This window comes from Ixodes scapularis, unplaced genomic scaffold, assembly GCF_016920785.2.
Source record: "Ixodes scapularis isolate PalLabHiFi unplaced genomic scaffold, ASM1692078v2 PGA_scaffold1__304_contigs__length_218370807, whole genome shotgun sequence".
In the NCBI taxonomy this organism is placed as follows: Eukaryota; Metazoa; Arthropoda; class Arachnida; order Ixodida; family Ixodidae; genus Ixodes; species Ixodes scapularis.
Window position 1 is genome coordinate 104,004,735 of NW_024609846.1, and position 26,106 is coordinate 104,030,840.

Here is a 26,106-nt window from a genome sequence, read left to right on the forward strand (position 1 = left end):
ACATTTTCGGACATTAATTCTCACCCAATCACGCAGGTTTCTGCCGAATATGTTTACTTTTAACTTTACTATTGCCAAATTCACCCAAAACATTTCCATGGAGCTTTGCCCTGTGGGAACCTCTGGCTCCCTTTCCCTGATCCGGCCTTCGGGCCGCGGGCGCGACTTCCGACCGGAGCGTGCCTTATCGTGGCAAGGAGAGGCAGCCATCTTGGTTGTCTACTCTCGCCACTCCTCTGTCGGCGTCCCCCCCGTTAGGGGGTACGTAGGGAACTTCCCTCTGGCTGGCTCGCCCACCTCCCGGGGACGAGGCTGGAGCTGCCAGCGAGGGAAAGAGAAAGGGAGTGTGTCCTCTGGCCGCTCGGAGAAGGGACTGTTCTGCGGGACTTGAAACTGTTCGGACGTCCGGCCACACACTCTGCTGCCCCACCTCCGTCCAGGCTCTCGGGAAAGTGCAGCAAGGTAAGGACACCCTCGCCCTTGCCGTTACTAGTCTCTTTATCTTTGTAATTAACCGGAGCCAATAAACCCCGGGGGTCCCTCTACTCTGCATGTCCGTGTACTCCCTTCGTGAGTCCCGGCTAGCGGGTGCAGCCAGCAGTCGAACCCGTCGTAGCGGTGACTCTGATCCGCTGCGGGGTAGTGGTTTCGCAGTCGGCCTCCTATCCGAACGCCTCGTGCCCCTTTGAGACCTCCACAGCCCTTGGCATACATATACTATATCGTCTGAATATTGAGTCGCCCTACAGCGCATTGGAGCTCCATCTAGGATCTTCGCGGGACATCTTGCAAATAAGAAAAGACAGAGAGCGACCTGCCTTGGCCTGCTTGTGGGAAGGCAGCAGGGAAAACAGGGGCAGCACCATCAGGGGCTGGAAGGTCCGGGTGGGTGGTGGCTCTTCGTCTTCGTTATCGGATGATAGTACACCGTCTTCCCTCTCCTCGTCCTTCACAATGTCCTCTAGCTGGCCTTCATCCAGAGGCACCACAGAGTAGCTGTTAGAGCAAGGAATATAGGGCTTACTCAAAGAGTTTGACAACACACTGTGAGAAACACACATTAAGGAGTGTCCTCAGAGGCAAGCAGGTCTTTGGCACTTCCTGTGTACGATTTTTCAGCCACTTCTGGTAATTTTAAACCGTCTGTTCTTACAGTCAGTGACAGGCCAAGAAAGTGGCAGAAGCTTTGCGTCCAGTACGCGCTCATTGCCTTCCATTGGGGTTTGGCTGCATCAGTGACGAAGCATTATGTCAGCAGAAAGCTTGCACCCGAGGCGAAGCATCGACTGACTCTTTAGCTTTCACCGACTATAAACCATTCCAGTAGGAAAAGCGGAGAGAGAAAAACACCCTCTCCCCTCTCACCTAACATCCGGCTGGTGTGCAAACTCGGTATAACATCGCGTCACTTTAGAAATTTCAAGCACAAATGCGTGAATCTGGATATGGGAGATATTGTGTAATGTTACGCCCAATAAAAATACTTACCGGGTCCAATTGCATTGTTACCTGCCATGCAAATAAAAAAAGAAATGTGAAAAATGTCAGAATGGTTGATCTGTCCTCCCCGGCAAAAAGCAAATCTGGTCGCAGCAGCTCTTTCACTATATAAAGTTTGTACTGGTGCAGGCCTTTAGCAACAATCAGTGGGGAGTCTGGAATGAATAAATAAAAACATGCTCTCCTGACGCAATAGACACAGTGGTTGAGGGTAGCACTGCCAGCTGACGCCACTGCTATTGAAGTAACGGAACAAAGATACGCTATCTGATCATTTACTGAAATAAAACAACAGAGCGCTACAGGCCAAAAAAAACACTGAGAGTAGGTCATTTTTTGCGGCTTTGATTTTGGTGCAGACTTGGTTTTTGAGCTTCTACTAGCAATTTTAGGATGGCTAGTTTTGCTGCTTTGGATTGTTTTTTGTCAACAGGGATGAAATTCCTGGTCATTGCTTGGTGGGCTTTTTCTCCATATGTATCGGATGCTAGAACCACGAATCCTCCTTGCTTGTCCGAGACGCACAGTTTTAATCGTTGGCTCCGCACCTCTTGTATGATAGGTCCAAAGCTCACTTTCACCTGGGCCTGGCGGTTTAGGCAAGCAACGACTTGGATTCCCTCATCAATGATTTGTGGTCCTCGGTCTTGTGGGACTTTTGCGGCTATTTGGCGTATGAGGGTTAACTTGTCTAACGCCTCAAGCTTAGGTGATATGACATATTTGGGTCCTTTTTCAAGCACCTGTTTCAAGCTCAACAACCAAGTCTTTGCACCAAAATCAAAAACGCTACAGGCCAATTCTGGAGTAGTCAATAATATTGTAGAAACGCGAACAACTTCACAACGGCAGCCGCAAGCGAGAGTTTGGTGTTTGGTACAGCCTGCCAGTATAGCCCAAAGATGGAGAACGGCTATCTCCCAATTTTTTGTCTGCCAGCGGAATAGGGTGCGTGCCCTCTTCCTTGTTTTACCCCGCTGAACTTGCTGAAGTTCCTGGATCTGTGGAGAGGGCACTGCGGTCAAACAAAATGGTGCCACCCCGAGAGCACTTACTGGAATGGTCTATAGTGTTAAAAAAGTTTGGGAAATTTGTGGTTACTACCCTTGGAAATAAACAATAAAGAAGACCACTGAATTTCATCCACATGATGGACGCTAGATATTTGTTTTAAAACGTGAGGGAAGTGCCTGAAAGATGATGCTTTCTTCCGGAGCAAAAGCCGGAGACCCTTTACACTTTTAGGAGGCCATAGAGCCTATTGCGAGTTGATCTGTCCTCAGCAACTCTCACAGCAGTCGATGTAGCTATGGAGATGACGTTTTTCATGGCCTGTCACACTAGTCATGTGATAGACCTTCACGAATAATGTAGCTAATCTTTTCTAGGGATATTGGTAGAGTGCAAGTTAAGTATCTCTTTAGATATGGTGCCTAGCATTGTTGCCACAGAACGAAAGATGGGTCAGTGTGATGGAAGCCTGCTGATCAGGGATCTTTAATGCAGCCCCTTTAAGGGTGATGAAAGAAACTTTTATACTAGCGAGTAAAGTTCATTATCCAGTCAAGTATCATTTTGCTCTATATATGTCCTTCTAAATGCATTCCTAATAAACTGGATAAAGCTCCAAGCTTGGGCACACACGACATGAACATTTTGCACGCGTTTTGTTCCAGGAAACATTCGGAGAGCTTAGGTTAGTTTTGTGAAAGGTGACGTTTCCCACTCACTCATCGAGGTTTATGCGTGACGCCTGTTTGCTTGCTGGAGCAGTCTGTGTGTCAGACGCGTCGCTCTTACTGCTGCCACTGCCATCTTTCTTCGGATCGGTTGCCTCCTTGGCAGGGACTTCCTCTGCTTTCGGATTGTCTTGCTTGGCGGGGTAGCGTTTCCGCAACTTATGGCAGAGTGACTGCACCTCCTGCTGGCCGGTGACAAACACCAGGATTGCCCCTTCCGGGAGCTGCTGGTGGATCTTGCACACCTGAAATCGCACAGGGCATGGCCATTCTGACACACGTGCCCATCATAGTTGGATGGTGGCTAGTGAAAGAAGAGTTCCTCCAGGTGTTCTGTCTCACCAGACGGCACCGCTGCAACACCATCTGGTAAGAATGCATGCACTTAGCGCGTACATCACATAACAGTACATAGAAACACTGTGCTTTCAAGCTCTAATCAAAAAGAATTAATTGAGAGGAGTTACAGTGACAGCCCACACACCAGGTTTAAAAAGTAACTGCAAAGAAAAAAAAGTGTTTTTTTAAACAGCCTATTTAAGACAAGCATGTCACAAAACAAAACTTCCGCAAAAAAACAAATTTTTTTCTAGCAATAGGTATTCACGCCGCAGGACGTAATTTAGTCGGAGTCACAACTTTTCCACATTTGAAACTCCCGCTCTTTCGATGCGCGCGGAGTGGCTGCTATTAGCAGCAGGATGTTTTGGTGGCGCCCTCTCATGGTTCATGTTACGTGCTGAGTAATCAGGAGTCGCTTACGGAAAGCACAACGAGTAGCTTTACTCTGCGATCGTGATGGCGGCGTGACCGAATGTCCCTGCATGCGCAGGCACGTACACTGTCTGATGTCGCAGAAGAAGACGAGGCGCGTCTTCTTCTTTTTCCATGTTATGCCGGACATAACACCTCCCCCCACTAGACGTCATGTCCATATCTTTGAGGTGGTCGCCGGTCTCGGGAACTTCTTCGAGTGCCTGAAGTGTCAGGCTCTGCTGGCGGCACAACAGGAAGCGATTCCTCGGGAATAGCAGTTGTGCTGTTGTCCCTGATGGTTGTCGCGGGTTGCGGAGCCAGGTCATCACGGCTGTTAATGTCCCATGCGGGTGCCACAGCTGTCTGTGGAGGTTGATTATGCGATGCCACTCTTCGCGGCCGTATGTGGTTGGTGTGCCGGCGAATTGAACCTTGCTCTACCCGAATCATCCAAGAGCGATGTCCCAGCTGACGTTCGATCACTCCCGGTATCCACTTTTTACCGTCTGGAAATGTTTTAACCCACACTGCTTGGCCTACATTCAGCTTGTGTGGGTTTGTAAAGGTGGCAGTGCTTTCAGGTGTCTCGGGGCTGAACGTCTTTAGTCGCTCGAGAGCAGACGGAAGTTCTCTCCCAAAAAGCATCCAAGCAGGTGTCTTTCCTGTTGCCACATGGATTGTTGTATGTTGTTTGAATAAAAATCTGGCAACCACACAATTCAGATCTTCTCTTCCTCTTTTAGCTAGTGCCATTTTCAGCTCTTGAACCATGCGTTCAGCCTGGCCGTTAGTTGCTGGATGGTATGGCGCGCTTGTGATCGATATTACACCGTTATTCCGGTAGAAGGTCTTGATGTCGTCGGACACAAACGCTGTGCCGTTGTCCGAAACCACCTTCCGGGGAACGCCGAAAGTTGCGAAGATAGCCCTCAATTCCCTAATGACGGCAGCCGACGTCATGTTTCGCATCACTCGGACTTCCACCCATTTAGTGTATGCGTCCACGACCACCAGAAAAACTTGGCCTTCAACTGGACCCGCAAAGTCCACGTGAATAGTATCCCAAGGGTGGGAGGGTCTGTGCCAGACTGGCATGGGCTCCTTCGGTGGTGTCTTGCGGTGGGTCTGGCAGGCAGTGCATTCTGCGACGAATGACTTTATGTCTGCGTCGATACCGGGCCACCAGAGGTAGCTCCGTGCGCATGTCTTCATTGCTATAATTCCACGGTGCCCCGCGTGAATCAACGTCAACGCGTCCGTCCTCAGCCGCGTGGGGATCACAATGCGTGCCCCCCATGTCACACAATTTCGGTGTGTCGACAGTTCTGCCGCCTTTTTTGTGTAAGGTGCGAACTCTGGTGATTTGAGTCGATGAAGAATGCCCTTTTGAATTGCTTCTAACACTTCAACCAGCACAGTGTCCTTTGCTGTCGCTTCTGCTACCTGTTGCGCTGACAGAGGAGGCCGTGACAATCCTTCAAACATCAAGATGTCGCCAGGTGGATTCAATTCGTCTTCTGTGTGTGGTAACGGAAGCCGACTGAGAGCGTCTGCGTTCTGGTGACGATTTCCTGGCCTGTATTTCAGGTCGTAGTGGTAGGCTGCCAGTTTCACGCACCATCTAGTCATCCTTGGTGATAATACTTGTGGAACAGGCTTGTTGGAGCCGATGATACCTAGCAAGGGCTGATGGTCTGTGAATATGGTCACGGACCTCCCAGCTATGTATTGATGGAAGTGGTGAACTCCGTACACGATAGCGAGGCCTTCACGATCCAGTTGCGAATAGTTCCGCTCGGCACTGCCTAGCGTTCTGGATGCAAAAGCGATCGGAGCCTCCCGCCCATCAGCATCTTGCTGTGCAAGTACGGCTCCCACTCCATATGGTGAGGCGTCGCAAGACAACACTAGAGGTCGTTTTCCATCATAGTGTGCGAGCACAGTGTAGTTCGCCACTAGATCTTTCAGCTTTTTGAAAGCCCTTCGGTGTGTTTCTTCCCACCTCCACTCTTTGTTCTGTTCAAGTAGTTCGTACAGTTCCTTCGCGATTGTCGCGCGATCCTTTAAAAACCTGTCGTAAAACGCCAGGAGGCCTAAAAAGGACTGTAACTGTGTCTTGTTCTCTGGTTCTGGGGCTTCGACTACTGCTTGGATCTTGTCCTGGGTTGGATGAATTCCTTCGGCGTTTATGCGGTGACCTAAGAATTTGACCTCCTTCACGCCGAAGAAGCACTTGCTTTGCTTGAGCTTCAGCCCTGCCTTTTCCAGTCGTGAGAGTACCTCATCCAGCCGACGCGCGTGCTCACTTGGAGTTGTTCCGCTGATGATTATATCGTCAAGGTAAACGCTAACTCCCGGAATGGCCGCGAGTGTGGTTTCCATGACTCGTTGAAATATCGCCGGGGCGGCCGCGATTCCGAAAGGTAGTCGCTTCACTCTGTAGAGCCCCTTGATCGTGTTGATCGTCAGTATTTCGGCGGTCGTATCCGTTACTCGCAGCTGCTGATACGCTTGCGCGAGATCAAGGGTCGAAAAGACAGTTCCTCCTTGAAGGTTTGATAGAGCCTTCGTCGGTGTCGGGAGCGGGTAGGATGCCGGCTTTGCTGCGTCGTTCACGGTACTGCGGTAATCCCCGCAGAGCCTCACGGATCCATCTTTCTTCCTGACAACCACGACAGGCGTTGCCCACGCGGAGTGTTGAACCGGCTCTATAATGCCTTGCTTCTGCAATGCTAGCAATTCGCATTCAACTACTGGCCGTAGTGCAAATGGTACTTGTCGGGCTTTAAGGAACTTGGGTGTTGCTGTTTCTTTCATCTCCAAGTGTACCGTTGGTCCGATGTACCCTGTGATCTCAGACTTGAAGACCTCACTGTGCGCGCTGAGCACCGTTGTGATAGTACGGTCTTGCTCAATGTGGTGAATACCACTGAGTCGAATCTGCAGTGCTGAAAACCAGTTGCGTCCCATCAGGTTGCATCCTGTTCCGGTTGTGACTAGGAGTGGCAGGATATAGTCCTTAGACTTATGCTTTACGTGTACCTGCGCTGAACCGAGAACTCGGAGTCCTTCACCGGTCCACGTCTGCAGCGTCATATCCTCTTTCTGTAACGGAGGTGGGTTGTTTGGCCATGTTCGCCTGTAGGTCTCTTGACTGATGACCGTGACTGCTGCACCAGAGTCAACTTCAAACTCTAGTGCTCTTCCTTCTACTTTAAGCGTTATGAGGTACTTGGGAACCACGACGCTGGCACGAACAGCGTTAAGTTCCTGCATGTCAAAATCACTTACTGACTGATCAGTCTCGTTTTGGTCATCGCTCACCAGGTTGGTCGAGCGTTGTGCAGCTCCGGATCGAGCCTTCATTCGGCAAGCCTTCTCAATGTGACCCGTCTTTCTGCAAAATCGGCACGATGTTTTGCGAAATCGACAGGTTTGTGCGCTGTGTTGCTCATTGCAGCGGTAACACGGCGTCTCCGGCTGACCACTGGAAGTGGTGGCTGCCCGGTTCGTAGTTCTACACATTTTGTTGAGGTCTGGTTTGGGGAGTTTCAGCTCCTGTTGTTGTTGCACTGCACTCTCAAGTCTGATGGCAATATCGTAAGCTTGCTTGAATGTGAGTTTTTGTTCTGCAAAAAGACGTTGTTGAATACGCTCATCTTGAACTCCGCAGACGAAGCGGTCACGAAGCATCACGTCCAGCGGCAGCATCGTTGGATTGGAAGCCAATATGCCTCCGGAGCTCGACGACCCCGCTGACGCTGTGCCGCCGGCACTCGACGAACCCGCTGTCGTCGTTGGCGATGTAGCTGTCGTCAACACGCCAAAGTTACAGTCAGTTGCCAATTTCTTAAGTGCTGCCACGTAGCAAGCAATTGACTCCCCTGGATGTTGATCACGCCTCTGAAATTTGCTTCGACAGAAGAGTTCGGATGGTCTTGGATCGTAATGGTCCCCTAGCAAGGACATAATTTCGTTGAAAGAAACTTCTCCTGGCTTGTGGGGTGCAACTAGCGCTCGAACTGTGTTGTAGGTCTCTGCGCCGCATAAAGTCAGCAGTAGCGCCCTCTTCTTTCCGGCGTCTTGCACATCGTTCGCCTGGAAGTAGAAGTCCAAGCGCTCCGCCCAGGCCGACCACGCAGTACCGTCAAACTCTTCGACCTTGCCTTGCAGCGCTGACATCGTTCAAACGATGCAAGTCTTCCCTTTTGCGGTTCTGGTCCGCCTTCGTCGCCAATGTTACGTGCTGAGTAATCAGGAGTCGCTTACGGAAAGCATGAGTAGCTTTACTCTGCGATCGTGATGGCGGCGTGACCGAATGTCCCTGCATGCGCAGGCACGTACACTGTCTGATGTCGCAGAAGAAGACGAGGCGCGTCTTCTTCTTTTTCCATGTTATGCCGGACATAACAGTTCCCTCTCATGATGCCATTACCCTGCGAACAACAAGTTTGATGGTGTTTGTAATTACCATGGTGGAAGCTTGAAACCATTGTGCTCTCAAAGCAACACTGCCAGAACCGTCAAAATTCAAGTTCATACATTCCTCTTATTTACGTCAATAAGAAATCCTTTGCTAACGTCATAGTCAGCATTCAGCCAATTGTGAAAGGCCAACCACAACGACGCTTTCGATCACGCACGTCGCCAATACGTCGCTCCATGACGTATAGCAGCCACTCTGCGACGTATAATACCAACTTTGTGGCACGCAATTTAAAACGGACGAAATAGCCGCAAACTAGAATGAGTCTCGTGCAATAAATATTGCTGTAACAAATTTCATTTTTGGCAGAAAATTTGTTTTGTGACATGCTTGTCCCAATTAGGCTGTTTAAAAATACAATTATTTTTCTTTGCAGTTACCCTTTAAAGAGACAATGGAGGTGATTTGGAAGTCCAGCTTAACAGTTGAAATAGAGGTCCCGTGTATTCCAGGTAAAGTTCACCAAGTTTTAGCCCAAAGTTATGCTTGCGCGTTGCATAAATGAATTTAACAGACGCAGGAAACATTACACTGGGACCAATGACAGCGGCGCCCTAGATTGCGACAAAAATCAACCTTATGAGTCACGAGGACTGTGACATCAGTGTAGGCTTGTTAGGCAATTGGTTAAAGGGAATGAAGTCTGCTCGTCTTTGTTTTTAATCGTAAATTGCTAAAACTTTTTTTTTATAGTAACAACGAAAACCTTATATTTTTGTCAGAAAGGATTACTGCAATAGAAATAAAATACTATTTTAGTCGGCTAACGTGTGGATTCAATAGTCTAGTGCTTTTCGCTCATGAATATTAAGCAAGGAATGACTTCAAAAGTGTTTAGTGCGACAATATAAGATTTTTTTTTCTTACGAGAGAAAGAAATCGACACATCATTGTCTTTTGTCGCACAATTCTTGGTTCCACGTGTGAAGGGAGCTACAGAAGCAGTTCCAGGCTGACGCGTTGCAGTTTCCGGTGCTCCTCCGGATCCTCGTCAAAAAGCTTCTGTTAGACTTCGTCTAGCACACCCCAAACTTTCCAGCACATCCACCCAGCCTTTCATCCAAGGAGACCTTTACGCCTTTGCGCGAGCCTAAGACTACGTCGCTTTAATGCCGAGTATCGTCGAGCAGGACCATAGTTGTGTCATGTCTTGGGTTAGTAAAGCTAATGGTGTTCGTGTTAAGCCTGTCACTGTGTTCTGTTTCACATGGTACACGACAGAAATACACAACAATTATTGTTCTTCACAATGAAATAGCGCCACTCGCAATGCAATCGGCAATAAACAATGTCGACAAAAAATAAGGTCTCTGCACACAGTTGTGTTAGAATGAGTTTGACTGCATTGCATCAATAAATGGCTGCGAGACACCAGGTCATCTGTACTTCGTGTGAAGCGAGGCAGCCAATTCAAGGAGTAGCTTGGCAAGCGGCACACGAAGCACGAATGTCCTGGTTACTCGCAGTTACAACGAGGTACAACGCACTCAAACCCCAAAGCGCCGTTAGAGCTCACCGTGCATCTATGCTCATGACCACTAAATTCTACCAAACCGACAGTTCACTGTAGAAATCACCGCCGTTGAGGTTGTATGGCGGGAAAGCCAATCGTCAGTTTCGGTTTTCTTGATTTATTTTGTATATAAAATAATAAGCTTCATAAAACTGAATAAAGAGATTGGGCATATTGCCAGGCCCCAAGAATAAAAAAAAAAAACATCCTTTTCTATACAAAATCGTCTTCAAGGTTCCTTTAAATCACATGGCAAGGTCAGTAATTACAAATGCACAAAAACAGATTATAATTGGGAAAGCAAAACTGCAGAAACCTTTCTGTAGGCTTCCTGTAGATAGTCATCAGGCGTCCTCTTGTTAAAGTGAATGGTGACCGGATGTTGCCTAGAGTCCACCTATTGAGACAAATATGTTTACTACACGAGGCGTTTGATTTATTTTAATTCAAACAGATCTTTTTAACAAAAGGGAGGGTGGGAACTAGACGAGCACCGTGTTCACCATGTATCTATCAGGCTCGACAGACACTAGATGAGGGAATAATCGTCATACTAATTTGGATAATTAACTAGAGTTTGTTCACTAACTTTTTAATTATTGTTTTTAGGGGTCATGTTGCAATTGCAGTATTGACGGCAATCGTCGTGTACTGAGTGACTGATCGGCGTCATCAGCTCGTGGCCACTGCCGGGGCTGGTGCACCGAGCGCTAGTGAATCAGGTGCTCGGGTCAGATGAATGTCAAGTGCAAGCCAGTATAAGCCTGTTTGAGTATCGCCTCCAGCCTATGCCTTCAGTATTCAACATGAAATGCTACTATTGGCCAGACCAATCAAAAATCACTAGCAAAAATGTAATAGTTTTTTAGATATTAATTAATCACGTTTCACGCTTTCTAGCCCAATTTAAAAGGCAACTCCGCTTCATTTTTTATGACAAAACAATGCAGTCCTGCTCAGTATCACATAGGAAGACCACATGCCAAATATTACGACCTAGTACTGTCTAAGTGTTTCTTAAATGAGCACGGCAAACTTTGAAACGTGCCAAGTTGCCAAAAATCAACCGACTCTAGAGGGGCGAATTAGGCGCAATCAACAGTGCAGTCAAGGCTACGGTGTTGGTGTAGTCAACATTGAGATAAACGTCACCACCATTGCCCCTTTTTGTTTGTTTTTACTTCTCCCAGCAAGCGTAACGGGTGACGTCAGCATTGTTTCCTCTCGGCGCTCGGCGGTGTCCACGTGATTGGCATAACGCGCTTGAGCAGCGCGCTTCATGGGAATGGACAGGCCGTCCAGCCGTTACCGCCATCTCCCACGTCACAACCGCCGTCGTCATTTCACCGTTTGTGATTATTGTCTCTCGGAGTTTCCTTCACACTACGTGCGCAGACTGATGCCGCAGTTGTGCAGACGTCGTCGAATCTGTAGACACTGGAACATGGTGAAGAGTGCGGTGCAGACGACACTTGCGCCTGCCCTCCGGCCTCCCAACGGTGACCATGGTGGCCTGCCGGCCCGCCTCAGCTCAATCCTGCCCGTCGTTGTACAGAGGATCATATGACATCTCGTACCACGTGATAGCCATGTTTTTGGGCGGCCCGAGACCAATGTTGCCAGCCGGAGCAAAAGTTTCGGCTTCGATTTCTGCTCATGTTTAAAGTAAGATCTAACAATATACATCAAATTTTTCACGAACCAAGTGACGTAGTGTTTTTCATTAGTGCTTTTTATTGTGAAATCACTCATTATCCCAAAATTTTAGAAATTCAGTGGAGCTGCCCTTTAATGCAAAAGCCACAAGCCTTGGCCACAATGATGGTTAGAAGAGAGACGTAGTCGTTTCATTTATGTCATCACAGTCTTGGCAACGCGTCCTTGGCGGCTAATCTGACAGCACAAGTGACAATGCGACTGAGACAACTACGTCACTCTTCCCAGCGTCATTGTGGGCAGGGCTTGCTGCACTAATTTTTCGTGCAATATTTAAAGTGGGCAACAGAATGTGAATTTTGATCAATATCTAAAAAAAGATTACATTTTCGTAAATCCTTTTAATTGGTCTGGCCTCTAATAATAACCGGGATCAATACTGCAATCGCAACATAACCCCTAAAACCAAGAATTAAAAGGTAATTACTATTTTTTCGTTAGCCAATTTACCATGACGATTAACCCCCCATTTAATATACGTCGAGCCTGATAAATACATGGCGAGGAGGGCACCTGCCTAACTATTGACCTTTTTTAAAAAGAAATCCTTTTGGATTAAGTTTAAACACCATGCATGTTAAAATAAAAACTCAAGAATGAATGGAAGCCTCAGTAAGCAGAATATGCCAAGTAGATACATTACTGTATGTGAGCGATCTCCAACAACAAAGCACCATGGTGCAGAAAAATACCGGGTGAGTCAAAGGGATCCATGGAGGTTTGAAGGGACTGCATAAATCATTTTCTCAAATTATCGCACTGGGATTTACTACAGAGGTGCTCGAAGGTGGCGCATTCATTAATTGAGGGAATAAATACATGAAACCTCCAAAAAAAAAAAAAAAAAACAGGTTTTGTTAATGGAAGAAGTATTGCTACGCCTTTTTTCTCAAAATCATCAGAAAATCGTTCTGGGCTATTCTGGTGTTTATTATGACTGAAAAATTGGTGAAATGGAAAGAAAAAAACAATTGGCTTACCTGCCTCTTGACTTTGTTTGGCCCAGATAAGCGTCACAGTGACACTAAATAATTTTTAAGTGTATGCACAAAATATAGGAAAAACATCGTTTTTGATTTTTTGTGATTTACTTTACTCAGGTGAGCCAATCTTACCACAATTTTAGCGACAGCTTCCACCACCTTCGGGCACCTCTGTAGTAAATGCTAGCGTGATATGTTAAGAAACCAATTTATGCGGTCCCTACAAACAGTCATCGACCCCTTTGACTCAGGCGGTATATGCTAATATAGGTATGTAGAAATGTTTTTAGAGTGTTTTATGTTTACCTGACTTACTATCTTTTTTCAATATGTCCGCTAAACCAAAACATAGAAAGAAATTGCCTTGCCTTGAGAACAGGAGGTGGAACCTTGAAGAGATGACTATTCTGTGTAAAGTCTTCGACTCTCAAAGTCGCAGACATGATTATTAACTTTAAAGGGTTGCCTCTCTGGAAAACATAAAGAAAGCCAAGTCATTCAAATGGAAAATTACAGAAATCAATGCTGAAGGTGCAAAGCAGAAATTATGTGTTCCACAACTTTACTCATTCAACTCAGTTGAGAGTGCTATACAACAGAAAGCATTCGAAACTGTGACCGATTTTTCGCAGTAGTGGTACCGCAGGGACTCAAGATATTTCATCTACAGGCAGGGCCTTATCGAAATATGCCATTTATTAGCAGCTCTTTGCTTTAAAAGAAGGGTAAAACACACCCGGATTGTTTGTTGGCACCCAGGAATGACTTGGTGAATTTATTGTATAAATATGCATGCACAGGAACACTGTATTTCAAACTAGAGTAAGCAAGGTGAGCATTTGAAAAGTGTTTCAGCGACTACACCAACACAGCAGAAACTTTATCAATAGAAAAGCAGAGATCGACCCAAACAACGCCCTAAAATATTTCTAGATTTGTAGGTCATCGACAAACTCAGCAAGGAAAGCATTCATTTATGATGATAATCTGCCCAATGATACACTTTAAAAGGCAACACACAAAAGGGCCCTCATCCAGAGAGGAGTTTCACAACTGAGTAGACAACCTTGGCATACCATGCTGGATAATATACTAAATACCTGAAACAAGTCACGAACGGAATTCCGAAAACTGTACATCCGTCCTCGCAGAAAGCTGGAGCGCCGCGGAAGTCGCCCGAAACTCGGCGCCACCGCGGTGAGCGCTTGGGGAGCGAAATCGTGAACAAGCCGTCCCAGAAGATAGGGAAAATAATTAAAATCAGGCGGAAAGGAAAAAATAACCAGCCGCGGAACGCATTGGTAGTGGCAGCCTGGGAATAGAAAGATAAATGCTTAAGAGAAATACAACTAAAAGTGAAGTTGTCTTGCCTTCCTTCGCAGTGGCACAATCCTCGAGAGGAGTCCAATGAGAATGTCGGAGTAGATGCTTCTCTCGTGTGCTTCGTCGATGATGACGACAGAGTACTTGGTGAGAAGGAAGTTCTAGCAAAATCAAGAAGACGCCTGTATCAAAACCCCCGTCGCGGGACAATGTTGTGTATGGCACTTGTGGCAGCTCATGCGCTATACCTCCATTGTTCTCTTTGGCAACTACTAAGCTTTTGTAATGTCATACAATCATAGTGACCCACATGCCAAGTCAACAGCAAAGGAGTAGTGTAACAAAACAAGAAGCATGCAAATTTAGTAATCCAGTTAAATAAACAACTTGCAGTGTCAATGCAAGGAACATTGAAGACCATAATTGTGGTTTTGTGCTTTCAGCCATAATGCCACCACAAGTAGCAAACAAACTCAATTGCATGTTCTGTATCATGCTTATGCGCCGGACAGATTGAGGTCCCACTGTTCTAACATTCATGGTGCCAATAAGTGTACACAATCATTCTGAACGCCGCAGCCCGCAAAAACGTTTAGCGTGATATCCTGAAAGATGCTCCACACCTGAAAGAAAACCTGCCCCCTATATATGTGGCACCACTTGCTATTTTTTCAAAAACACCAAAAGATAGTTTACTTCTAGTAACCGCAGGACCCTGGTCAATGTTAACCTCGGCAGAAGTGGTGTTACTACTTAACCACGACGGGAGATAGGCGAACGTCACTGACTGGGAAGGACAGTAGTCTCTGGTTCGTTGTTTCTCCCTGCAATCGCAAGTTCCGTAGATCACAAAACCTAAAACTAGATTTTTTTCAACTTTTATTTTTTTATTGCATACTGGAAGTTAGCCTACTCCTTGCTTTTACCCGATTTGCTTTCAATTTCAGGTGGGCTATATCTCAGGATATTACAGTGAGTTTGGATTTCTGTAAGCTTTTGTTTTGAGAATCTTAAGAACCCGCCTCATTGGCTCACCAACTAACCCGTGACTTCCCGCGGCGCCAAAAGGGGCGTTGTGGCCGTAGTCACCGACAGAATGAGAACAAAAGTGTGTGTCTTTTGTATGTTTGGCTTGTAGCATGCGCTCCACGTCTACCGCAGTGCCTAGGCTGCAAAAGTGCTTGCTCGAAGTGCACGAGACACGAGAGAGTTGTCGAAGATGGGAAACTGGCAGAAAGAGCCCTGTTCCTCTCACCTTGTCAGTGATCGTAGGTAACGCAAGACATTGCTCCGATTCAAACGGTTCGGCCGCACCTGTCTATCCATCCAGTACTCTGCCAACTCCGTGTATCCACGAGTGAATGGGTTGACACAGTTTTCAGCTTTTCAGCTGCGTCTCAAATTTGTCATTGGCGAGTGATCATTAATGCCCTTTTTATTTGTGCCAGTCGCTCTTCGTTCGGCTTGCCCATGGTAGAATATGCAGATAGGCGTATATTGTTTAGTCTAAGTGGTTTTTGTTGTTTCTGTGCGTTACAAAAAAAAATTTGGTATTTCATATTTCATTCGACGTTCGACTCTTTGGCAAATATTCAATGCTACTCGATACGCATTTGGTTCAAGCTGAAATCTTACTATTCTCGGACCTCCACAGAAAACTGTTTCAAGGGTCAAGGACGTAAGAGACGTACATTCTGTATCTCCTTGAGGAGCACGCCGTCCGTCATGAACTTGACCTTGGTGTCCTCGGTGGTGTTTCCCTCAAAGCGGATCTGGTACGAGACCACGCTGCAGGGCAGGCTCATCTCCTGGCCCACTCGCTTCGACATGGACACGGCCGCCACCCTCCTGGGCTCCGTGATGCCGATGATGCCCTTCTGGCTGCGTTCCCAAGGGAACACAACACAGTTAGTGGAACCGGCACAGATTCCTTGGAAACCTGCATACAGTCTTCGCTAATATGAAGGACACATTCGATGAGGCAGTTTACGCGGCGGCGGTGCTAAGCACACTGTGGCCAGAGGCACTATGGTTTTAGAAAAATAGAAAAAAACATTAATTTAATTCCTCACCCCAAGAAATGTGGGCCTCACCAAAGTGAATCCAGCATGGCCGCATGAAACTGCCTCGTCAAGTGGGTATCTCATACGCTGGAGACTGTACACAGCCCTAAACAACTGTTTGGCTGAAAGAGCACCCAGGTGGGGCTAAAGGTCTCTAGAAAAAAAATGTGTCCTTTTCCCACATTATCGTGGCAAATGCAGTGATAACGCAGAACGTATTATGTGTTGGTTTGCAGTGACGATGTGCACAAGAACTTGGTATGCATACTCTTCTTTTGACGGCACAAACATCTTTGTGCATGACGTCTTTTTCGTTACAGGAGGGTGTTACAAACAACAGCTAAGTGACAGTTACATTACATACCCTGTGTTTGAGAAAAAGTATTTGCTATTATTACTTATATACTTCAAATTTCAAATATTTGTAATTACATTGCATCCACTTTAACCAGTCCCATTATTATTTGTTTCAGAAAAAAAAAAAAAGCTTCGAGAGAGCTTTGGAGAAAGCTTGACAAGGCATAATTCCTTAAATACATGTGATGGTAGGCTCTGCCACAGTTCCACGGAAGAAATGAATAATAAATAAATTTAGGAGGTTTGTGTGCCAAACCAATCAAGAGACTTTGGTATGCCTAATTGAAGGACTGAGGACTAGTATAGAACACCAAGGAATCGTATAACATAAAACCGAAAGATAAGAAGTCTTCTCAGCATTGAGCTTCCGTCAAATTGTAGATCAGCTCGGCAGATGTCCAAACCCACCAACTAGGGATCTACAGCCTCGCACTTTGCCCAAGAGCCAGTAAGGGGGCAAACAATCACACAGAGGGAAACCTAAAAAATTCCCCAAGGTTTTCGACTTCACGAGCTGCTGCAAGGGCTTCAAATCTATTTGACTAACCTTGCTACAAAATACTGTCTTTATTTTACTCTTTATATATGTGATGAAAGTTGTAAACATCAAGATTATCACACATCAGAAGAAACTTCTAATTTATATTTTAAATTTAGCATTTTTTAAAACTTTTTTGTGATTACATTTATTAAGGAGATCAGCTTACCTAGCATATCCAGCTTCATAAAGGAACTGTGGGACCTGGGTTGTTTTTCCAGAACCAGTCTGACCACAGATCACCACAATGTCATTCTCATTTATGGCTTCCATGATGGACTGTTCTTCGGCCAAGATCGGCAGCTGGTGCCTCGCGTTCTGCAAGAAAAGAGAACTCGTAGGATGTTTCTCTTATGCATCTCGAAACAGAGATATTAATAAAACTCGTCTCATAGTTCCTAGAAATTTAGAACAGGACACAATAAATTTTGGGGTATGTGCACACACTCACTGCAACTGTTGAAATTTGAGATGAGACATTTGTAATATTTGTAATATGCATGTATCCTTATCCTTCAACAAACTCTGGAAGCTATTTAAAAGTATCCAAAATAGTATCCCCCATTATTCAAGAAACGTGCACATAATTTTCGAAATTCGTTTTAATGGTCGTTGCACGGCAAATTTATGTATCTCATGCAACACTGGCCAGGCTGTAGTCCAATCAGATGATATCTTGCCAAAGTGATTATCTTTGGAATTCACTAGTGTGCTTTTTTATATATAACAGATACAGTGAAAAAATAAAAAGGGGGAGTAGAAATGTCAAAGAAAAGCTAAACATGCTTTCATAGCACTTCACACATGATGCCTTCTAATGAACTGATAGCACGCCTCTGCAGTATTGTGAACGCATATTTCAACAGATACAGGCTAAATAGTCAAGTACTCAATTTCAATGTATGAATTAAACCCATTGCACATGACCAAAGTTTAATCCATCTAATTAAGATGGATAGGAGTTTTTGCATAAATATCCCCAGTCTAAATAAACAAAAAAAGAAATTGCCGCACAAAATGTCAGTTTTCTAAGAAAGGGTCCTGGTATAACAGGGGAGGCAAGAGACAAAGCCTCTGAATTTCAATTGACACTGCCACTTTCCCAAACCCAATGTCCTCACTCTTCCTCTTTATTTTATCCAAGAACAATAAATAGCTTCTGGTAAGAGTAAATTCATAAATTTACTCTGGCCAGGGCTAAATAAATTAACTCATATATTTACCCTCGCAACACCATATTCTGAAGATAAACTTACTAAGAACATCAGCATTAATGGAGCATGTCCCCACCGACCTGAATTTCCTCAGTCCTATGCACTGGCACAAAAACCGCTGGCCTGGGTGGAGGTTTTGGTTGTGTCGCACTCGGCTCCGATCTTTTCTGGGCGAGTTCGTTTGTGGCCACAGCTTCCTCCTGTCCAGAGTTCGCGACAGCGTTTTTGGCACCCTCCGTCGAGTCGTCTTCCCCAGATTTCTCTTCGCCAGAACCTGTGGCCTCTCGATCTGCACCCAACTGTTTCAACCGCTCCTCGTCTTCGCTGCTGTCGTCGTCGCCGGAGCTATCTTCCGAGGATTCTGGATCTAGATCCAGAATGTCGGACCCCCGGAGGCGAGGTCTCTTGGGGGCAGTGGGTCTGCTACCCTTGATGCTGTTGATTTGAGCCCCAAGTTTCTCTGTGGGCTGTGCTTCCGCTGAGGTGAGCTCTCCAAGACTGTGCAGAGACAGGTGACGCTAAGTTAGATGCTGCAGTGAAACAACTCTATTGCGAAGCTTTGAACTGTCTTTACCCTTGGCGGCGTCTCTACTATTACTGCCTTTATTGTGTTAGCATCAGTACTAACTACAATGTGACGTGGCGACTTATCTTTACAATAGGGGAAGGGAATCGGTGTACACAGCGTCTATGGATGTTTGTAACTTATCTTCGAAATTCGCATTAGCTGCAGGTCATACTTTCCTTAGTCCACTCACTGTCCGAATAGCACACAGAAACTTATCATCTTAATCTAAACCCTGAGACAAGGAGAAATAAAGTAATGTGCAACAGCTAAAATTTGTTGCTGCCTTAGTACTATGGTCATGGGACACTACTGCATAAAAATTTAAGGATTGCTCCCTATTTCTTAACATTTAGTAAGGTAACTGAACAGAGTGTTTTAAAAGAGAATGTGTCTGCCCCACAACCACTTCCACCTTATGCTTCCCACTTCCTATTTAAATAACTTACTTTCCTACTTGTCATTCAATCCAGTGAATCAAGTAAAATTATCACAGATAATTCATAACCTAGATCTGATTTTTTCCTGTGTTAGATGCAATTGTTTAAGAATTTTTCTACAGATCTTATTTCCATATTGTACATTTTGTGTCAATGAGTAATCTCTTAGAGCTGAACAAGCAGAGTAAAATGATCAGATGAAGAAACTTGAGACGACAGATGTCCCCTTACCGTTTCAGGCCCTTTGTCTGCATGGTAGATGTTGAAATCAACATAGATAGCTCTTTTTTGCTAGCTTGTGATTTCTCCAACTCTTCTAGCAAATGGGTCCTCTAAAATACAGAAACAAGAAATAATTAAAAATAGTAACCTCTGTTTTGTTGTGGACCCAGGCCTTGTGTCCAAAAGGGTCTACAATCATTTTGTGATCAAGCATACTTAGTATGCTGGCTACTCCTGGAACATCGCAATGAATTAAGGATAAAAGTTTGTATATAAAAGAAATGTATAATCATCCATATGTTTAGGGGCTTAATATTTTATGAATTGGCTGAAACACTGCTTCCTGTATTGTTCTCTGAAAACAAAACATTGCAATTGGGAAAACCGATCCCTAAGCATTATATTAATGCGATTGCTTTTCTTTCCCCAAATTGTTAAAAAGGGGATGGGCAATTCCCCCCTGTTCTACCGTCACTGAACAGTGTGAACTGCAAGCATGGCCGTAGTTAACTACACAGTTCTCTTAGCATTAATGTTTGTACCTCCTATCACCCCAGCAAGCAGCTAGGACACCATAGCAGTGATGGAAGCGGCATTTGACCTTTAGTAGCAGGTACTGTAGCAGGCAAACTATTGGCTTGGAGCAGATGCCAACATCTGTTAGCATATCACTTGACAACCAAAATTTATTACATCGCTAAATGAGTTCATTTTTGATAATGATTGAGGGTTCCTTTTTCATACTGGAGCATATTATTTACTATAATTTGTGATCAAAATAAATAGGGTGCAAAAATAAACACAGATCCTTCTTTTTAGAAGTAAGGCTCTGGTCAGAGTAGGTTCTATTTACAGCAAACACTAAAAGATAGTTGAAAATCTAATCAACCACAACAGTTCAATTGGGATAAAGTGCCATTTTTAGATCCGGTAGTTTATTTAGTCCATAAATATAATTTCTGTAAAATGCCAGAAAAAAGCAGTATATCTGCTAACATGTCTATCAATAAAAAAGCTTCCCCCATGTTTCATGAACCTTCCAAACTAAAGACTCAAATATTATAAACTGAAAAAAAAAAAAAAAAAAAAAAGATCGCTAAGAAATGTGATGAAAACCTACACTTGTGCCTTAAAAGTGACACAGCTCTTTGATGGCGTCGGAACCAGAGTGAAGTGAAAGTTTGTTGCTCTTTCGATTGACAGCTGCACGAGAACTAGCTTCACTACCATACTTATTCAAAGCCATGTTTTTTTTCTCTTTCTCGGTGCAGCTTTTTAAAATTAAAGATCAACTTAAATTCAAGACCAAAGAAGCTAGACCTGTAATAGTACTAAGCATAATTTCCAAGCCTATCACGCTAACCAAGCTCCTCACCCATGCAAGCCACTGCTCCTAGCACCCGAGTGAAAAAAAGGCTCCAAGTACACCTAAGCACTTCTTACGAGTTGTGACTGTGAAAGCATGAATGTCGTTCTTCCGCTCCCTCAGTTCATGTCCGCTGTACTAGCGGGGACGGCCACGTTTCGCTACTGCCGAGCTTGCCACCAAAGGCCGAGCGTGCGCTCTTGTGAAGGGGCTGCGCCGTGCTGACATCGCCCGTGCAGCCACTCCGGAGTCTGCCCGAGCGGACTCTGGGAGGCCTTGCAGCCAGCCGCTTCCTTTTACTGGTGCGCTGCAGCGCAGGCTTGCAGCGCCATGGGGTGGCGGTCCTTGAAACTGACGCGTGCCGGCCAATCGGAGCCTATCAATCATATTTCGGCTTCACTTAGCTCCTTTTGAAGAGGTGAATTTACCTGCCGTTTCCCGTGGCTTTTTGCGCGGCTTCAAAGCTGGGAGCCTTCAGATCGCACTTCACTTCGCTCCATTGGGAGAGGGGAGTTTAGCTGCTGTTTGGCGCGGCTTCAAAGCTGATAACGTCGGCTCGCTCCATAGGACCAGTTAATGCTTTCGCATTAAAAACGGTGAAGCTCGACACGCGCGCTGGTGAGCGGCGGGACAGAGGCATGCGGCAGAAAGGATAATGAAGTAATCTCATCAGGAGTGCAAGACCCCGATTTTGTCTTATCCCAGTTGCCGCCATTCTGCTATCTTGCAATGTTTTCTCGCAACTTCTAGCTCTTGACATCGCCGACTTTGTCTACACAGTGGTCTCAAACTCATTTCAGCATGGGGGCCAGATATCCCACACGGGGAAGACCGAGAGCCAACGTTAGACGGAGGGGGGGGGGGGGTGGCCAAACGATTTAAAAGAGAAGAGACTTCGTGCTCTATGATTTCTGTAAACTCAGTTTTCTCGGCAACATTTTTAGATTTGATTTGTTTATATGACTACTCTGGGCCTTGAACTGATGTGATAACAGTAATTAAAATGACACCTCCTCGCTAACGTGCGGATAGAACATTCTATTTTGAATAGAACAAGAGAGCGAGTACGCTGTCATTCCCGTTGTTCAATTCACTCAGGAATTAACCAAGCTAAACATGTCTCTAAAAACAATTAGTTAATTTGGCAGTTTTGTATTTTCCTGACGATACAACAGCCATAGTTGTCTTTCAATGGTTACATTTATTTTTAAAGGCGAGAATCCCGAGGACGTTGCTTTATCTTCGACGGTTGCTCCTGCTGATCGAGAGTTTGCGCTTGCAGCTTAGTAGCAGAATTGTTGTACGTTAAAAAAAAAACTGGGAAGCAAAACATAAAGCAAAACAAAGGGCAAATGAACACAGATAAGTAAAAACTATGTGAACATGTTAAAAGAGCGGAACAACTTTTCGAGCGAAAATGAATCGGTGAGGTAAGATCACGATGGCACATGCCATTTCTAGTGCTCAAGACATGGAAACCGGGTCTCGTTGCCGGTGGCCTGCGGGCCGCGTCCCAGCAAGTTGCGGGCTGGGCCGCGTGTTTGAGACCCCTGGTCTAGAAATTTAGACGATGTTAGTGATCAAACCACCAGTACATTAATTGGCCAGTGCAGTTGCCGAGCAATCTTTTTAAGGCCCGTTCCCACACTTGAGTTTGACTTCGACCGACTGAAACCAGACCGGTTTTTAAGCCTGTTGTGACAGCTTACGACCGACTGTATTGCTGCATAACTGGTCACACCGTCACAAGAGGCTTAAAAACCGGTCTTGTCTCAGTCAGTCGTAGTCAAATACAAGTGTGTGAACGGGCGTTAATACTTTGTTTCGCCTTAATTCAAAGCACAGCTGACGTGATGAGACGATAGGACCGACTAAATAGCGTCAAAGTGCGACATCATGGGATTAGTCCATCTTCCTGTACGTTCTTTTGGTGACTAAACCACCAAAATGCAGTGAATTTCCCGTGACTTATGCTTTTAGTATGCGTGTTCAGGGTTTTATGTGTTCGAGCTTTCGACCGTGCTTCGACCCAGAAATACATAATTGTACTACCATTTTCTCTTCCTCCTACTTTTCTAATTAGGGTCAACCAATAATAAAATATTTTTATTCTTTGCTTTGCTTAAGCCCATCTTGGTGCAGGTGCGGCACAATTCTTAGCAAGAAATGGCACTATGGTGGAAGATGTAGCAGACTTTTGTTCATGGTGCAATGAGTCTTTCTTATAGATCACTGGGTGGATGCACCAACTCCGAGAAAGAGGAGGAAAGGGAAAAGTGCCATTTTTGGGGGTTCTCTCGTCCGTTTAGTCGCTCAGACAGTGCTGGTTCGGCTCGACTCTCTTCGCAATGCTCGCGTCTTGGCTTCATAGTCGTCGTGCCTCACCACTGCGCAACTGTAGGTTGCACAAATAACAGTAAAAATGATTCAAATGCAAGATTTTATTGAGTTTCAGCAGCCTTTGTGGGTGGCTCGCGAAAGCACCCGATGTCAAATACCCCGCTGCATTTTTTGCCCCACTTTGAGAAGCCTATTATGCGAATCCCCCGTGTCAAGTGGCTGGGTCTTCAACGTGACGGTGGGACATCTGCTTTTAACTAAAAAAACAGTAAGTGTGCACGCAAGCTTGTGTAACGTAATCATGCTGCACCCAGTACTCAAGTAAAGAATAACTGGATAAAGCTTTCCGACGCATAAAGTTGGGAGAGTTGGTTTGACAAACAGAGAGGGGAACAGCGCGGAAATAAACAAGGGAAGAGAAAAAGAGGTAACGACAGACACACCCTGTCTGTCGTTACCTCCCCTTCTCGTCCTTCGTTTATTTTTGCGCTGATCCCCTTTCACAGCGCCGTGTCTGTCGTTACCTCTTCTTCTCATCCCTCGTTTATTTTTGCGCTGTCCCCTTTCGTAAAGCTTTCCGCTCTTCAGGCGTGTGCCATACACATTCACGTCTTGCCATACTAAAAAAAAAAAAAAATTTGTTATTGGCAAAACATTTGAAGCATGCGAAATAGATTCATGCCTTCCAGCTACAGAACCCCGACGGAATGCCTTAGCAACCAACCGTGAGCTCCCCTGTTTACAGGGCCCACTTTGTCAGAGGTTTATAAACATTTTGAATTCAAAGAGATTGTTTCTAACAAACCGTTCCTTACTTTATGATGGTGCAGGCGAGCCTTCGTGACATCAAGACCATCCGGATTTCACGCCGTCTGAATTTGTTTACACAGCCCAGGGTACAGCAATGCCCTGTACGCTTGCGCGGTACATAGGACGGCGAAGTGCCGGAACGCAATAGGCTCGAATAACGTAGGCGCTCAAGGAGGACGAAATCAGCTGTTTGTAGTGGCCGGCCTTATAAACAGAACTCACAAGCTCCGTACAAGGTAGATAGTTGGTTTGCGATCGAAACTGGTCAACTTCCCTTATATAACACTCCCCCTTGAAAGCTGACCCCTCTTTCAGTTGCTTGCACGACGCGACACCGAAGTGACGATTGAGTACTCCGAGTTGATGGTCTATCCATCTTTGAAGGTATAAAGACAAACAATGTCATCTGTATCGCAGACAGTGGCTTTCGCTAATCCTCCAGGGTCGTCCTCAGCCATTTAAAAAAAAAGATGCACACGAAGCGACGACAGAAAGACACACTCAGATTGGCAAGACGGAACAACGCCACCTGAGAACACACAAACTGGGAGACACGCCGCGCGCTGGCACGGACAACGGTCCCGGAGCCCCCAAAAGTGCTTTGAGTGATTTCCACCAGGGCGCACCACGATCGTGGCCAAACTCTGGAAAGGGCCCATTTGGTGCATCACTTCCATCACTGCTATGGGCTGACAATTTCTTTGATTCCTTTCGCTGCATGGATGAACAAATGAAGCCTCACATTGACTTTCTTCTTCTTTCTCTCCAGCACCTTCTGGAGCTCCTTTTTCTTCTTCTTTGACAGCTTGGGGACACTCTTGGCCTCCTTGGCCTTTTGCACTGCCTCCTTCTTCTTCTTGGAAGGGAGCACCAGTGCATTGCTGCCGTCATACTTGTCTTGCCGAATGTCCAAGTTGACTTCAACCTGCGGCAGCACAAAACGCGTGCAAGAAACCAATTGTTAAACAAGGCTTTCTACCAGGCTTTTATTATGACCCATCTTTATAAAGTGGGAGTGTGTGTGTGGAGGCGAGCTAGTGAATATGCTTGACGTGCCTGAACCCGAGACAGGGAAAGAAAAGAAATACATATAAAAAGAGGGACAAGACCCACCGTCTCCCTCTTTTCACGTCTTCCTTTTCCTTCCCTGTCTCAAGTTCAGCCATGTCATTTACACACTGGATGAGGTGGGCTTTTTTGCCTAGCACAAGTAATGCATATTGATGCTTCTTGCACAAGGGGAGAAGCGTTTTTTTAAGCCACCGGTTCCCAGTTATATACTACGAAACAGCTCACTACGAGTGACATGATGCTGAACCAATGGCTGCATTCAATTCAAATCCAACATCTCTACATGCTATGTCCTTTTGACTATCATCACACCTGAACTGGGCATTGTCCTTCATCACCCTGTACTATTAACTGGATATCATTCATTCATTCAAATGTTCATTTCTTCTGAGTGCATGTTAGTAAAGGACTTCCAGTTAACATCCGTCAAGAACAAAGTGTTTGATGGTCCAGAAGACATGTGAACGTGAGGAAACGGAACAAATGGTCCCGGAACAAATACCCCCCGTAATAATTGGTCCCAAGTACAAACTAGTAAAAAATGGTCCCAGATATATATAGCCAATGTGGCTTCTGCATTTTCGGATAAATCCGATAAGATCCAATAACACTCGCCGAATTTCGAGGATGCCGGTTGCACGAACTCGACCCGGTTTTTATATTTTTCTGGGAAGCTCAGAAATGTTTTGCACTTTGGAAACATAATGCATATATAAAGGCATTGAGCTCCGCTCGATATGTGTGCTAACACTACGCGTCATGACGAGATGGAAGTAATTCGAGTTTCATGGCTTCAACAGTATGACTGGGGGAGAGGGGGGGGGGGCAGTTAATCGACTGACGTTTTAGCGAACGCCCACGTTTTACCAAATGACACTTTAGCGAATAGGCGGCCGCCGCGAAGCGGCGTTTATGGGTGATCCAAGTGGGTTCACATTTTTGTAATGAGCCGCCGCAGACCGTCACCGCGAACGGCATAAGCGCAGCGCGGGGGGCGGGTTAACACGCGCCCCTGTTATGCACTAAAGTGTCAATTCGCACAAACGTCGCTGTTTGATAAAACGGCATTCACAAATGTGAGATGGACCCGTAATAACTCCTATA

At 45.6% G+C, this 26,106-nt stretch overlaps 1 protein-coding gene across 1 annotated transcript in view; it reads right to left on the reverse strand.

Annotated features, from left to right (window-relative positions):
- LOC8036197 (probable ATP-dependent RNA helicase DHX37) overlaps positions 1 to 26,106 on the reverse strand; it is a 72,749-nt gene that overhangs the window by 45,725 nt on the left and 918 nt on the right. Inside the window, exons 2-11 of the mRNA XM_029991951.4 lie at positions 24,674 to 24,856; positions 19,425 to 19,525; positions 18,269 to 18,686; positions 17,144 to 17,292; positions 15,708 to 15,897; positions 14,064 to 14,177; positions 13,062 to 13,163; positions 10,311 to 10,391; positions 3,231 to 3,484; positions 819 to 996 (exon numbers count right to left, since the gene is read on the reverse strand). Coding sequence (XP_029847811.2) covers positions 819 to 996; positions 3,231 to 3,484; positions 10,311 to 10,391; positions 13,062 to 13,163; positions 14,064 to 14,177; positions 15,708 to 15,897; positions 17,144 to 17,292; positions 18,269 to 18,686; positions 19,425 to 19,525; positions 24,674 to 24,856 — 1,770 coding nt within the window. The remainder of the gene's footprint in view (positions 1 to 818; positions 997 to 3,230; positions 3,485 to 10,310; positions 10,392 to 13,061; positions 13,164 to 14,063; positions 14,178 to 15,707; positions 15,898 to 17,143; positions 17,293 to 18,268; positions 18,687 to 19,424; positions 19,526 to 24,673; positions 24,857 to 26,106) is intronic.